At 41.5% G+C, this 16,823-nt stretch overlaps 1 protein-coding gene across 1 annotated transcript in view; it reads right to left on the minus strand.

Annotated features, from left to right (window-relative positions):
• Window positions 1–16,823, minus strand: part of ABCB9 (ATP binding cassette subfamily B member 9) — a 713,793-nt gene that overhangs the window by 477,883 nt on the left and 219,087 nt on the right. Inside the window, exons 3-4 of the mRNA XM_044068918.1 lie at window positions 3,289–3,419; window positions 2,158–2,363 (exon numbers count right to left, since the gene is read on the minus strand). Coding sequence (XP_043924853.1) covers window positions 2,158–2,363; window positions 3,289–3,419 — 337 coding nt within the window. The remainder of the gene's footprint in view (window positions 1–2,157; window positions 2,364–3,288; window positions 3,420–16,823) is intronic.

Consider the following 16,823-nt stretch of genomic DNA (forward strand, 5'->3'; position numbering starts at 1 on the left):
CAACATCATATGCTATAACATAGCCCCTTTATCCTGCTAGAAGTGTTAACACTGTATCTCCAGCACACAGATACCACATATTATCTATGGCTGGACAGATTCCCTCACTGCTGACTACACAGGGTGTATCTCCAGCACACAGATACCACATATTATCTATGGACGGACAGATTCCCTCACTGCTGACTACATAGGATGCATCTCCAGCACACAGACACCACATATCTATGGATGGACAGATTCCCTCACTGCTGACTACGTAGGATGTATCTCCAGCACACAGATACCACATATTATCTATGGACGGACAGATTCCCTCACTGCTGACTATGTAGGATGTATCTCCAGCACACAGATACCACATATTATCTATGGACGGACAGATTCCCTCACTGCTGACTACATAGGATGTATCTCCAGCACACAGATACCACATATTATCTATGGACGGACATATTCCCTCACTGCTGACTACATAGGATGTATCTCCAGCACACAGATACTACATAGTATCTATGGACGGACAGATTCCCTCACTGCTGACTACATAGGATGTATCTCCAGCACACAGATACCACATATTATCTACGGACGGACAGATTCCCTCACTGCTGACTACGTAGGATGTATCTCCAGCACACAGATACCACATATTATCTATGGACGGACATATTCCCTCACTGCTGACTACGTAGGATGTATCTCCAGCAGACAGATACCACATATTATCTATGGACGGACAGATTCCCTCACTGCTGACTACATAGGATGTATCTCCAGCACACAGATACCACATATTATCTATGGACGGACAGATTCCCTCACTGCTGACTACATAGGATGTATCTCCAGCACACAGATACCACATATTATCTATGCACAGATACCACATATTATCTATGGACAGACAGATTCCCTCACTGCTGACTACATAGGATGTATCTCCAGCACACAGATACCACATAGTATCTATGGACGGACAGATTCCCTCACTGCTGACTATGTAGGATGTATCTCCAGCACACAGATACCACATATTATCTATGGACGGACAGATTCTCTCACTGCTGACTACGTAGGATGTATCTCCAGCACACAGATACCACATATTATCTATGGACGGACAGATTCCCTCACTGCTGACTACGTAGGATGTATCTCCAGCACACAGATACCACATATTATCTATGGACAGACATATTCCCTCACTGCTGACTACGTAGGATGTATCTCCAGCACACAGATACCACATATTATCTATGGATGGACAGATTCCCTCACTGCTGACTATGTAGGATGTATCTCCAGCACACAGTTACCACATATTATCTATGGACGGGCAGATTCCCTCACTGCGGACTACGTAGGATGTATCTCCAGCACACAGATACCACATATTATCTATGGACAGACAGATTCCCTCACTGCTGACTATGTAGGATGTATATCCAGCACACAGATACGACATATTATCTATGGACGGACAGATTCCCTCACTGCGGACTATGTAGGATGTATCTCCAGCACACAGATGCCACATATTATCTATGGACGGACATATTCCCTCACTGCTGACTATGTAGGATATAAGCATTCAAGAGCCATTCTAATTTGGCTTGATGTTTGGTAAACCACTGGTCAAGGACTAACCTAATGGGTTTTAGTTTACTTCTGGAATGTTATTATATCCATTAGATAATTGTATTTTAAGCAGAATCAGGTCTTATTAGCTAAAATATGTAACTCCTCAGACTAACAACGGATGCCTCAGGAAATGGTACCACTAATTCTGCTAGGGCTTAAGGTAGTCTTGTTGTGATTTTTATGGTACTCAAGAGTACATTATTTGGGCAAGAACCACCTATCTGATTTGTAGTTTTTTGGCAAAACATGTTTTCTTCCACAGGGTTATTGTGAGATTGGGGGGAGGGGTTAACTCACTCATCAAGTTTACTGCCCTCACATTGACCAGGTGTGCAGATGATGCAGCTTTCTGCATGGGGACCATTGAGGGAAGGCCTCATAGAGATGTTTCAAAAACGTTAGCAATTTTTTTTAAATGTAAACTGCATTTGCACTGATTGCCTTTGGCACAGAAAGGGAAGAGTTTCAGACAGACAATGACAGATGTATTCAACATCCTGATTCAAAAGGTACCTTGTAATAGTTTCCATACAGTTCAGACACTAGCAGTATGATGGGAAATGTGACACAGGTGACGATGAACAGTTGCCAGGACAGGCTGACCATAAATGCACACACTCCCGCTGCTTTCAGGGCACTCCGCAGAAAGACGTTGACATTTTGTGAGACAATGTCACTAATAATGGTAGTGTCAGAGGTCAAGCGAGATATGATGTCTCCTAGAACAGAAAATGTATGTATGATTACGTGTAGTTCATTGGCAATATCACAGTACAAAACAAACAAAAAAAACCCAAACAAATAAACAAATACATGCACAAACATATATAAAATACGCATATATGTGAGTGCACAAGTATGCATACATACATACATACATACATAAACACATGTATAGGTGAGTGGACAAATACATACATACATACATACATACATAAACACATGTATAGGTGAGCGTACAAGTACATATAAACATAAACACACATATAGGTGTGTACAAGTACATACATAAATAAATACACATGTATAGATGAGTGTACAAGTACATACATACATAAATACACACATATAGGTGAGTGTACAAGTACATACATACATAAATACACACATATAGGTGAGTGTACAAGTACATACATACATAAATACACACATATAGGTGAGTGTACAAGTACATACATACATAAATACACACATATAGGTGAGTGTACAAGTATATACATGCATAAATACACACATATAGGTGAGTGTAGAAGTACATACAAACGTACATACATACACACAAAATAAAACTACACAAGTCACAATTTTTTTCAGTAAGGCTAGAACATTTCTGTCCATTAATTTCTCACAAAAATGACTAACTAGCTTAGCTATGCTAATGCAAGCTGGCACATAGGGCTGCTGTATGGAATATTGAGTTTCCAAAAGCAAAAATGCGGATGACATGCTAAATCATTAACGGAGTGGTGAGCCAAATAACAGTGTAGCACCAAAGCAGAGAATCCAAGCTTTCGTTAAGGGCAGTACCTGCAGATATGCTTCTGGCATTAGTAACTAATGGAGTGAATGACCTGTACAAACACAGAGTGCTATGAGGACAAGCAGAACACAACAGCTATGAAAATGTACCACAGTTTGACCGACCTGTACGAGTTGAATCAAAGAAGCCAATTTCTTGATGTGTTAATGCTCTGAACAGGATATTTCGTATCCTAACATTCAGTCTGGACATTGTCAAGGTAAAAATGCCACCACGAACACCTGCTGCAAAAGAGCTTAAGTAAAGGCAATTATGTAATCACACACGCCCAAGATAAATAGTCACAAGATGAAATACATTTTCTTTAAATTATTTTTGAAACCTCCAATAACCTAGACTTGTAATAAATGCCAGTCGTCTTACCTTCAGGATCAGGAAGAGGACATAACAGGTAATTTAAAAAAACAATTAACAGATAGCTAAATTCTTATGTTGCATTGATACTGGAGTCTGTCATACTTCTCAGCTGTAAGTCCACCACACTACATCATTTATTGTAAGCACTTTCGTCAGAGACAATGCTCCAACTTCATCAGACAAAGACAAGACAACAAATTACCACTTAAATACAAGTGGATGCAATTAAACCAATTAAAATTTGTATTCATTAAAATAAAACCATTAAGTCATGTGCATTAGTTAAAAACTTCTAAATAAGTTATAAAGCAAATAGTTAGCCTAATACAATATATGTATATTCTGCATATAAAATGTATGTTGCTAATCATCATCATCATCATCATCCCATTTTTCCCATTTACATGGGGTCAGGGTATCGTATTAACTGTCGCCAACTCTCTCGATTCAGTGCCACTCTCCTGCCTTCTTCTACACATGCCTGACTGTTGCAGATCTTCTTTCACACAATCCATCCACCTCTTTGCTGGACGCCCTCACTTCCTTTTACCTTCTTCCTGTCTGTCCCAAATCTCCCTCACCAGATTGTCTTCTGCTTTTCTGTACTGTGCCCAAACCATCGGAATCTGTTCTCTTTGATCTTTTCTGCAATTGGAGCTACTTTGGCTTTTGCTCTTATGTCCTCATTTCTTCGCCTGTCCCACAGTGTGCATCCTACCACCTTTCTCAGGCACTTCATTTCCATCTCCTCTAGCTGCTTCAACTGTTCTGCCTTTACTGCCCAGGTTTCTGTACCATACAGTAGTACTGGTCGCACCACTGTCTTGTACACCTTACTTTTCAGCTTCATTGGCATTCTTCTGTCATACACTACACCTGATACTCTATGCCAGTTAACTGCAGCCCCTCTGATTCTAGCTTTGACCTCTTCATTCAGACTACCCTTCTCCTCAACCACCCCTCCCAGATACTTGAAGCTGTTTACCTGTTCCACTATCTTCACATCTATCTCTATTCTCAGCTTCTTCTGATTTCCCCAATCTGCTGCCATTACCACTGTCTTATCTGTGCTTAGTTTCATCCCATGTGCCTTTAGATTTGCATTCCATTCTCCTATCCTTTGCTGAAGTTCTAGATCAGAGTCTGCCTGTACTGCCACATCGTCTGCATACAGCAGCTTTGTTGCTCTGACCACTCCAACCTGTTTGCTGATGTAGTCCATTACCAGTATGAACAGCAGTGGGCTCAGAGCTGAACCCTGGTGTACACCCACTCCCACTGGGAACCCCTCAGTGAGGCCAAACACTGTTCGTACTTGAGTCACTGGGTCCTTGTACATAGCCTGTACTAATTCTACCAATGTTTCTGGGACTTCAAACCACCGCAGTACTGCCCAGAACAGCTTTCTTGGGAGTATTTTTGTATGTTGCTAAGACCTTATACAAAAATATAAAAACACGAAGATGACTATAAAAAAGATAAATACATATAACTAAAGAAGTAAACATTAAAAATTAACAAGGTATGATACCAATTGAACTAGGATACTAAAAAGGATGAACAAATTATTGATGCAAAAATTACAAATTAAAAATTGAAAAGTTGATTCTCATTTTATACCACATTTAATATTACATTTTATATTCATAGATGTGTGTGTATCAAAATATATAGTATTTAAGTGGTAATTTGTTGTCTTGTCTTTGTCTGATGAAGTTGGAGCATTGTCTCTGACGAAAGCGCTCACAATAAACGGTGTGGTGTGGTGTACTTACAGCCTGCTTGCTTTTCTTGTTAATTCACCAGTTTGTTTCTTTTTTGGAGTTATACTTCTCAGCTGTCCCTGTTTCTTCTCTGGGGCATTCTTAATTTTTTGCTCTACTCTTCTTAAAAATACTGATTTTTGAGAGATTTGTAATGAATACATGAAGCAAACAGGGCAGGCATTACAATGAAAGACTTATTATTCTTCTGAAAAAAAATCCAGTTTAATGATAAATCTTATTATTCTGATAACATTCTAACTGAACAGTATGAATATTTAAAAAAGGTGTCCCTCCTATACTGTTTTAATTACTTATGACTTTTCCCTGGTTCTTAAAGTGCCATGTCGGGAGCTGTGCTGTTGGCTCACGGAGGCGGGAACCAAAGTTTGAAATGGGCTCCTTGGTGTAAAGATTTTTCACAAAGCTGTCAGGGACACATAACAATGCCAGTGACACGAGTTTGGAAATCAATCAAATAAAGAACCAGCAGAGGCAAGAGAAGGGAAAACACCTCAAATAATGTTTTCCATGAGGTAAGAGAGACGAAACTACACATTGCTAGGACTACAGCTTGAAGTGGCAAGTGTAAATGTGTGCAGTGCAAGGATAGCTTCAAATTACAAGCGATAAGCCTGAGGAAATGAAAGGAAAACTTACTATATTGCTCTTTAAGATTATAGATTTTCTGTAGGTTCTTTACCAACAGGAGTATGAGGCAAGCCATAGAACCAGCACTGCCAAAGTTTATAATCAATATCCTCCAGGAAACATAAGTTCTGTACTTATAGGTTCATAGGCTGGTACTGGGCTATCTGCCCGAAGACATATATTAGCCCAGCAATGTTGTGCGGTATTCACCACCCCTTTAGTAGTTCCCTAGACCCTTGTACTAGCAGCTAGTACCCTTGGCCCCTATCTAGTAGTGCTGTTGGTGTGATCCCTGGTGTGAACTTTCTGTTACCCATCCACTCATCAAGGTTCCTCTTGAAGAGTGATAGTGAGGGGCTCTGTCTTATGTAGATCAGGACCCTGTTCCATAGTAAGGGAAGTCTCTGCAAAGGGAATCTATCCCTCCAGCATGTTCTATTCATTGTTGTGTTGAGGTTTATATCCCTAGAGCGTGTAGCTCGAGTAGATTTGGTTTTGCTAAGATGGAGCATGTTCAACAATTCTGGGTTGGACATGGCTCTGTACGTTAGACAGAGATCGCCTCTGAGAAAGTGGTATGCAACAGAGAACAGTCTTAGCTTTTTCAATCATGCTGCATAGGGCAACTGTTTGAGGCCAATAATCCTCTTGGTTAGGTACCTCTGTGGTCTCTCCAGCTGCTGGAGATGTCTAGCCAGGTACATTCCAATTGGTGCATTGTACTCAGTAATGGGTCTGATGAGGGAAGAGTAGAGGGGCACCATTACATCCTTAGATGTTGATGCAAACCCTTTCGTGATCAGATGGGTCACATAGAAGGACACTTACCCAACCATTAGATTTCTCTGTTCTCTTTGCAGACACTGGACCAGCAGGACTGATGCCTTTGACACCTTTTACTGATGGCAGCAAATTCCACCTACTTTTCCAGATCAAGACTGTGACCTGAAGAAAACACACATATATATATATATATATATATATATATATATATATATATATATATATATATATAGATCTATGTCAGATTATTGAAGTTCCAAAACCTCAAAATTCATATAGCTGAGACTAAATGATGAAAGTTTTAGAACTTTGAACATTAAATAAAAAATAAAAAACAAAAAATTCTATTTTTAATCACTCACATGGGTGGCTGCTTCCCCCACACCCCCTGCTAATTAAATACACCAACTCCAATATCACACTATATTGCAGAAAAGGGTAAATTTCCCATTCTGTGCTTTGATCATAAGGTCCCAACGATATGACTTTCAAAGTTTTGAAACTTCGATAATCTGATAGGGATATATATATATAAATATTTATATATATATATATATATATATATATATATATATATATATATATATATATATATATATATATATATAAAATATACACACACACACACACACACACATATATATATATATATATATATATATATATATATATATATATATATATATATGTATATATGGGATCCGGACACATGCTCGACTAGCATATGTCCGAATCACAAATAACACACATACACAAAAGCGCTTAACATCGACAAGCGCTTCCATGTATGTGTGCCTGTTTCGTAGATCGGACTACAGTGCAGGTAAGGGAAAATTCCCTTTTTCCCACTGTAGTGCAATCTCGGAGTGAGAATAATAAAGTGGGGAGTGGGGGGTGCAGGGGGGCTTTAAACGTAGATTTTTTTTTTAAAACTACACATACACGGAAGCGCTTTTTGATGTTAAGCACTTTAGTGTATGTGTGTTTGATGTTTTGTGATTCGGACATATGCTAGTTGAGCATGTGTCCTAGACCCATACACAGGAACAAAGAAACAGCAAAGGAGGAAAGAAGATGTATAACTGTGGCCCCTCAAAGATGTCTCATAAATAACAATTTGGAGGGGGGAAGGAAGAGGAGTTGTTCCAGTGTTGACACAAGGCCAGAGAAATCTAACGTTCTGTGAAGTACATCATTAACAAATGTTTCAGGTCCTCTCTGGACAATGGAGTAGTAGGACAAATTCCTCAGGTAACCAGGGTACCCTATCCCAGTAAACCTATGGGAAGAGTCACTCCGAAAGATGCTCTCATTGTAAAAACAGAGTTGAGGCTATAACATTTAGCAAAGGTATGCTGAAAAGACCAGGTAACCACTGCTGTGATCTCATCAAGTGAAGACTGCGAAGAAAAGACGTAGATATAGCTTGAACCCTATCTGAGTGAGCCTTAGATGAAACAGAAAGCTTTTTGCAGGCTGAAGCGTAGCAAAAGGTAATACAGTCTGAAATCCCTTTTGCCGGTGTAACCTTACTAATCTTCTGACCAATCTTGGGAACAGAAAAACTGACAAGCTGTTTGTCACCTTTCATATAACTCCTTGTGCAGTCCAGGTAAAAACGTAGTTGCATATGATCATGCAGGCAATGTAGCAGATATTCTCCCTCGTTAGAGAACTTGGGAAAAACACAGGCAGGTCGATACCTTGGTTCACGTTAATCTGAGTCAGTAGTATAACTAGGGTGGGGCGAGAGGGGCAATAGCACTTGGTGCAAAGTGTTGGGGGGCATGTGATCAGCTGATCCCTATTGCTCTTTAATGTAATACTAGCTTTTAAAAGCTGGTATTACATTTGTGGTCAAACCTGAGCACTGTAGAATTTGCTACAGTTTAAAGGTAAAAAAAATGTTTTTAACTAAAACTTGAGTGCTGTAGCTCTCCTTGAAGATAGGGTATAAACTGTAGCAGCTGTTTGCTGCATTTGTACAGTTTAAAATACAAAAAAATGTTTTTTTTATGTTAAAGGAGGGTTAGGAGCAGGGCACAGAAATGACTGGGACTTGAAAGGGGGGGGGGGTCCAGCATCTGGCCACCTGGTTAGTGTACCAGTAGAAGGAACTTCCGTAATTATTTATTTATTTGTTTTTGCTCTTTTTTTCATAGCACCGGCACATGGTGCTAATTGAACCAGCTACACTTCTGGGCATGAAGGAAGGTTTCACCCTAAGTGACACCTGGTCTGGGTAAAAAACAATGAGGGGATATGGAAAAGATAGGGCCTTGAGCTCAGAAACATTTCCAATAAAACTAATGTCTACCAAAAAGGCTGTCTTCCTCAACAAGAACTTAAGATCAGCAGAAGAAGTCATTCTGAAAGGGAGTATGGTTAGACACTCAAGCACAGAACTAAAGTCCCAACCTAGAGCTGGTCTGGGCAATGGAGTCCTGGAATAAAACAATCGCTTTGATAAACGTCTCACACGAAGAGTGAGCTGCTAACACGTGGTTTGGAAACCCAGAGTGAAAGAATGACATTGCTGCCATGTGGAACTGACAAATAATTAGCTCCCAATTGTAATAGAAAAGTTAACACCCAATCCAATAATGCTGAAACGGGTGAAAAATGCTTGTCTGAAACCCACTCTGAGAATTTTTCCATTTACCCTTATAAATCTTTCTGGTTGAAGTTTTCTGCAATGCCATAATTACCTCAACAATATCTGGGGGAGTGGGGTTCCTGGCCCTTATTGGAATTTAAGAAACCAAGGGGTTAGGCATAGGGCCTGACTGTCTGGGTGAGGCAGTCCAGATGGATAAGTTATGAAGGTAGAACTCTTTGGTAGGAGAACGGGCTTCTCCTGCAAGTGAAACTGTAACAAGTAGAGCCAAGTCTGGCAGGGCCAGAAGGGACTTATGAGAATGATATGAGCCACGCAAACCTTGGCTTTCTGGAACAGTCTTGGCACCAGGGGCAGAGGAGGACAGGTGTATAGAATACCTAGGGACCAGTCATTGGGGAATGCATCCCTGGGTAACTGTCCTTCCTGAGGAACTATGTTAAAAAACTGGGAGCATTTGATGTTGAATGGTGACACAAACGGGTCGCTGCAAGGTGTCCCCTACCTCCTGAATATGTTGCTTGCTATCTTGATGTTACTAGACCACTAGTACAGCAGCAGGATGAGACTGCTGAGCCCAGTAGTGGGGCATTAGGGTACTACAAGACCACTAGTGCACTACAAGACCACTAGTGCAGCAGCAGGACGTGACTGCTGATCCCACTAGTGGGGCATTAGGGTATGACTGCTGAGCTTGTCTGCAATCATGTTGGAAGACCTGGGTGTGTGTGTGCTCCAGTTAGAAAGGATTGCAAGGTCAGAGCCCATTCCAATGCTCTCACTGCTTCTCTGAACAATGGATAACACCGATGCCTTGATTGCTGTTCAAGTACCACACATCTGTCATGTTGATCAGTCATATGGGAATTGTATCTCAAGGGATCTCTTCCTGAAATGCCTGAAATGCTAGCAGGGCTGCTCGCACTTCTAGCATATTGATGGCTTGGGAGGCCTCCTCCACAGTCCATGAACCTTGAACTTTCTTGCCTGTACAGTGACCCCCATCCCAGGGCAAATGCATCTGTAGTAACCACTGCAAGCTGTATGCACTTGGTGAAGCGGGACCTGTTGGAAAGGTTGCTGCTGTTCAACCACCACTTTAAGCTCCATGTCAACATCCAAGAAAGTCTGATCTGTGATGCAGCTGTTGGGAAGACTGGTCCCATTGTTCACTGCAAAATCCTCATGGTATACCTTGTGTTAGGAAGGATCAGTATTGACACAACCATGAAACCCAGAACCTTGAGAATGTTAACTGCAGATTGTTGATCTTGCTGAAGTAGTAAAGCCACCTCTGCCATTAAGGATGAAATCCTCTGCCATGGAAGAAAGTACAGTTGTGGAAGTTAGCTTACCATAATGGTGGGTGTTTGAATAATCACTGCTGCACCTGTCTAAGCTATATGGGTTATATCTTCCATAGGATATAAGAGCCACCAGCTTCCGAAACCTTGATATATCTTTTACCAGTTCAAAATCTCAGCTTGAGCTGAGCTGACTAAAAAGACTGGTTTGGGTTCCAAGCCCTTTAGAGATTTTGTAATAACTGAGGCAGAGAGGATAAGCCCTGAGAGGAGATTGCTGGGAAAAGAAAAACATATGTCCACAGCCTGGCATTAAAAAATACACCAAACAACAAGAGGGACTGAGGGATGGAGGGAGATAGTGGCTTCTGTAGCAGTAATTATTCAAGCATCTACTGTTATGGTAAATTTACTTACACAACTGTACTGTGTTCATCATAGTGATCACTGCTGCAGTAGTCTTAGCTATATGGATAAATTATCACAGCCATAGCTTAGAATACCTGGGAAGTGAAAGAGGAAGTATCCAAGAGCGCCTAGAGAATGGTCCAGGTAAAGCCTGCCGTAGACCTGTAGTGCTTTGTAAAAGTATGCACATAAGACAGTTTCTGCTTCTAGAATACTTCTAGAGTCCAACCCATTCCAAAAAGCCATAGATGAAGCCAAGATGCTGGAAGAATGAGCCTTGACCCTGTCTGGAATAGTTTTGTTGTGGTGGGAATAACCAAAGTAATATCCTGAGACAACCATTTGGAAATAGTCTGCTTTGACACAGGTCGCCCCTTCTTTTTACCTTCACAAGAAATGAACAACTAATCAGAAGTTCTGAAAGATATTGTTCTGTCAACATAGCACCTGAGTTGACTGTGGACATCCAAGGTATGAAGTATCATTTCTTCCTCACTTCTAGGTTTAGGAAAGAACACAGGAAGTTAGATAGATAGATTGGCTTAAAGTAAACTCAAATACTACCTTTGGAATAAAAGAAGGATTAGTTCTTGAAGAAACTATGTCTTTGTGGAAAATGAGATAAGTATAACCCACCATAACAGCTTGCACCTCAGATACTATTCTTGCTGAAGTCAGCGCAATCAGCAAAACTATATTCCATGTTCAGAACCTCAAGTCAGACAGATGAGCTGGTACAAATGGAGCGTTTGCCTTTCTAACAACAAAGTAAGATCCCAAGCAGGAGCCATCGATTTTCTTGGAGGCCTGTTATGTACCACTGCATTCAAAAACATTTTGACGTGAGAATGCATTGAAAGAAGGGGATCCATGGGCAGACATGCAGAAATGGCCAACAAATGAACCTTGATAGAAGAGTAACACAGGCCATAAGATAGGAACTCACACAAATACCGTGAAACCAGAGAAACACTAGCCCAGAATGGGTGCTGGTTGTAAGATAGGAACTCACACAAATACCGTGAAACCAGAGAAACACTAGCCCAGAATGGGTGCTGGTTGTAAGATAGGAACTCACACAAATACCGTGAAACCAGAGAAACACTAGCCCAGAATGGGTGCTGGTTGTAAGATAGGAACTCACACAAATACCGTGAAACCAGAGAAACACTAGCCCAGAATGGGTGCTGGTTGTAAGATAGGAACTCACACAAATACCGTGAAACCAGAGAAACACTAGCCCAGAATGGGTGCTGGTTGTAAGATAGGAACTCACACAAATACTGTGAAACCAGAGAAACACTAGCCCAGAATGGGTGCTGGTTGTAAGATAGGAACTCACACAAATACCGTGAAACCAGAGAAACACTAGCCCAGAATGGGTGCTGGTTGTAAGATAGGAACTCACACAAATACCGTGAAACCAGAGAAACACTAGCCCAGAATGGGTGCTGGTTGTAAGATAGGAACTCACACAAATACTGTGAAACCAGAGAAACACTAGCCCAGAATGGGTGCTGGTTGTAAGATAGGAACTCACACAAATACCGTGAAACCAGAGAAACACTAGCCCAGAATGGGTGCTGGTTGTAAGATAGGAACTCACACAAATACCGTGAAACCAGAGAAACACTAGCCCAGAATGGGTGCTGGTTGTAAGATAGGAACTCACACAAATACCGTGAAACCAGAGAAACACTAGCCCAGAATGGGTGCTGGTTGTAAGATAGGAACTCACACAAATACTGTGAAACCAGAGAAACACTAGCCCAGAATGGGTGCTGGTTGTAAGATAGGAACTCACACAAATACCGTGAAACCAGAGAAACACTAGCCCAGAATGGGTGCTGGTTGTAAGATAGGAACTCACACAAATACCGTGAAACCAGAGAAACACTAGCCCAGAATGGGTGCTGGTTGTAAGATAGGAACTCACACAAATACTGTGAAACCAGAGAAACACTAGCCCAGAATGGGTGCTGGTTGTAAGATAGGAACTCACACAAATACCGTGAAACCAGAGAAACACTAGCCCAGAATGGGTGCTGGTTGTAAGATAGGAACTCACACAAATACTGTGAAACCAGAGAAACACTAGCCCAGAATGGGTGCTGGTTGTAAGATAGGAACTCACACAAATACTGTGAAACCAGAGAAACACTAGCCCAGAATGGGTGCTGGTTGTAAGATAGGAACTCACACAAATACCGTGAAACCAGAGAAACACTAGCCCAGAATGGGTGCTGGTTGTAAGATAGGAACTCACACAAATACTGTGAAACCAGAGAAACACTAGCCCAGAATGGGTGCTGGTTGTAAGATAGGAACTCACACAAATACTGTGAAACCAGAGAAACACTAGCCCAGAATGGGTGCTGGTTGTAAGATAGGAACTCACACAAATACCGTGAAACCAGAGAAACACTAGCCCAGAATGGGTGCTGGTTGTAAGATAGGAACTCACACAAATACTGTGAAACCAGAGAAACACTAGCCCAGAATGGGTGCTGGTTGTAAGATAGGAACTCACACAAATACCGTGAAACCAGAGAAACACTAGCCCAGAATGGGTGCTGGTTGTAAGATAGGAACTCACACAAATACCGTGAAACCAGAGAAACACTAGCCCAGAATGGGTGCTGGTTGTAAGATAGGAACTCACACAAATACCGTGAAACCAGAGAAACACTAGCCCAGAATGGGTGCTGGTTGTAAGATAGGAACTCACACAAATACCGTGAAACCAGAGAAACACTAGCCCAGAATGGGTGCTGGTTGTAAGATAGGAACTCACACAAATACCGTGAAACCAGAGAAACACTAGCCCAGAATGGGTGCTGGTTGTAAGATAGGAACTCACACAAATACCGTGAAACCAGAGAAACACTAGCCCAGAATGGGTGCTGGTTGTAAGATAGGAACTCACACAAATACCGTGAAACCAGAGAAACACTAGCCCAGAATGGGTGCTGGTTGTAAGATAGGAACTCACACAAATACCGTGAAACCAGAGAAACACTAGCCCAGAATGGGTGCTGGTTGTAAGATAGGAACTCACACAAATACCGTGAAACCAGAGAAACACTAGCCCAGAATGGGTGCTGGTTGTAAGATAGGAACTCACACAAATACCGTGAAACCAGAGAAACACTAGCCCAGAATGGGTGCTGGTTGTAAGATAGGAACTCACACAAATACCGTGAAACCAGAGAAACACTAGCCCAGAATGGGTGCTGGTTGTAAGATAGGAACTCACACAAATACCGTGAAACCAGAGAAACACTAGCCCAGAATGGGTGCTGGTTGTAAGATAGGAACTCACACAAATACCGTGAAACCAGAGAAACACTAGCCCAGAATGGGTGCTGGTTGTAAGATAGGAACTCACACAAATACCGTGAAACCAGAGAAACACTAGCCCAGAATGGGTGCTGGTTGTAAGATAGGAACTCACACAAATACCGTGAAACCAGAGAAACACTAGCCCAGAATGGGTGCTGGTTGTAAGATAGGAACTCACACAAATACCGTGAAACCAGAGAAACACTAGCCCAGAATGGGTGCTGGTTGTAAGATAGGAACTCACACAAATACCGTGAAACCAGAGAAACACTAGCCCAGAATGGGTGCTGGTTGTAAGATAGGAACTCACACAAATACCGTGAAACCAGAGAAACACTAGCCCAGAATGGGTGCTGGTTGTAAGATAGGAACTCACACAAATACTGTGAAACCAGAGAAACACTAGCCCAGAATGGGTGCTGGTTGTAAGATAGGAACTCACACAAATACCGTGAAACCAGAGAAACACTAGCCCAGAATGGGTGCTGGTTGTAAGATAGGAACTCACACAAATACCGTGAAACCAGAGAAACACTAGCCCAGAATGGGTGCTGGTTGTAAGATAGGAACTCACACAAATACCGTGAAACCAGAGAAACACTAGCCCAGAATGGGTGCTGGTTGTAAGATAGGAACTCACACAAATACTGTGAAACCAGAGAAACACTAGCCCAGAATGGGTGCTGGTTGTAAGATAGGAACTCACACAAATACTGTGAAACCAGAGAAACACTAGCCCAGAATGGGTGCTGGTTGTAAGATAGGAACTCACACAAATACCGTGAAACCAGAGAAACACTAGCCCAGAATGGGTGCTGGTTGTAAGATAGGAACTCACACAAATACCGTGAAACCAGAGAAACACTAGCCCAGAATGGGTGCTGGTTGTTTAGATGGCACCAGCTAGAAAACCTTATCCATTTGCTAATACAGGATTTTCTCTTAACAGGCTTGCTTCCATTGGTACTTGCCGCACATCCTCAGAAAATAGTTGACTAAAAGGTATTAAGACCCCATCATCCATGCAGTCAGTTGTAGTTGTTTGGGGTTGGGATGTATCAAACTTCCCTGATCTAGTGTGAGTAAATACAGTCTGAAAAAGAGTGTGGTAAATGCTCCTAGCTAATTCCAAAAGAAAGGAGAACCACTATAGCCTTGGACAGAAGAGTCACCAAAATGATCTTCGGGGAGTTCTGAATCTTCAGAAGTTCTCTAGATATCAGTGGAAAGAGTGAAAAAGCATTCAGGAACATTCCTGTCCAAGGAAAAGAAAAGGCATCTATCTTCCAGGCCTTCTTGCATGGTGTCCAGGAGTAGAATTTTGTCAGTTGATTGTTTAGAGAGGAGGACAAAAAGTTTACCTGTGGAATTCTCCTCAGATAGATCAAATCTTGAAAGACCCCCTGATCCAGTTTCCATTTGTAAGGGTTTGCCTTTGTCTTGTTCAGCTGTATTCTGCACAGTTTTGGTCTGATGGAATGTAAGATTCCTGTAGAGTGAGATTGTAAATTAAAGCTTTATACCATGCAAACCTGGCTAGTCTGCAAAGGGGAATATCTAGTTCTCCCTTGCTTGTTTATGTACCACATCACCATAGTATTGTCTGTAACAACTTGCAGAGCTCCTAGGGACCACAAATGATTCAGAGAGTTCACTGCCTAGATAAGAGTTATTTTTTATGTTTATATGCTTCTGTCTGCCTTTCTTGTCCCAGAGACCACTCACTTTTCTCCCCTTGATACCCTGATACTGCTCTGCTCCCCAAGCAAAGTCCAAGGCATCTATAGTGACCGATGGCTTTGGAGAAGGATGGGAGAATAACAAACCTGGATTCAAGGATATTTGATGTCTGTACCAAGTGATTTCAGTTTTCACAAATCTAAAAGCTGGAATTTGAAAAGATGATGGGTGTTGATGCTGGGACCAAACAGACTTCAGACATCACTATATATGGAGTCTTACAAGCAAAAGGTATCATAGGAACCATGAATGCAATGAGACCCAGAATCCTGAGGAATTCCTTCACTGTGGCAGAATTCCAAGTGGAAAACACTTGGAATAGATCTAAATAAAGATCTATTTTTTTCCCTTGTAAGAAAAGCTGTTTTTTACTGTGGTGTCTAACAGACACACCAGAAACACAATTGTGTGATGGAGTAAAAAAAAACTTTTGAATGTTCTCTTCGACTCCCAGCCTATGAAACAGATGAGATATTCCAGACACTTTGAAAAATACTCTGCAAAGATAAGCAAGTCACCTAAATATGGAAAAATGTGGATACCATGTAGCCTACAATGGGCTACGACAGGAGCTAGAAGCTTTATGAACACTCTCGGACAATGCATTGTCCAAAGGATAGGGCCGAGACCTGAAAATGTGATCCAGACACACAAAACCTTAAGAAACACCTGAA

The sequence above is a fragment of the Protopterus annectens genome, chromosome 4.part0 (assembly GCF_019279795.1).
Source record: "Protopterus annectens isolate FY-2018-M chromosome 4.part0, PAN1.0, whole genome shotgun sequence".
Taxonomy (NCBI): domain Eukaryota; kingdom Metazoa; phylum Chordata; order Ceratodontiformes; family Protopteridae; genus Protopterus; species Protopterus annectens.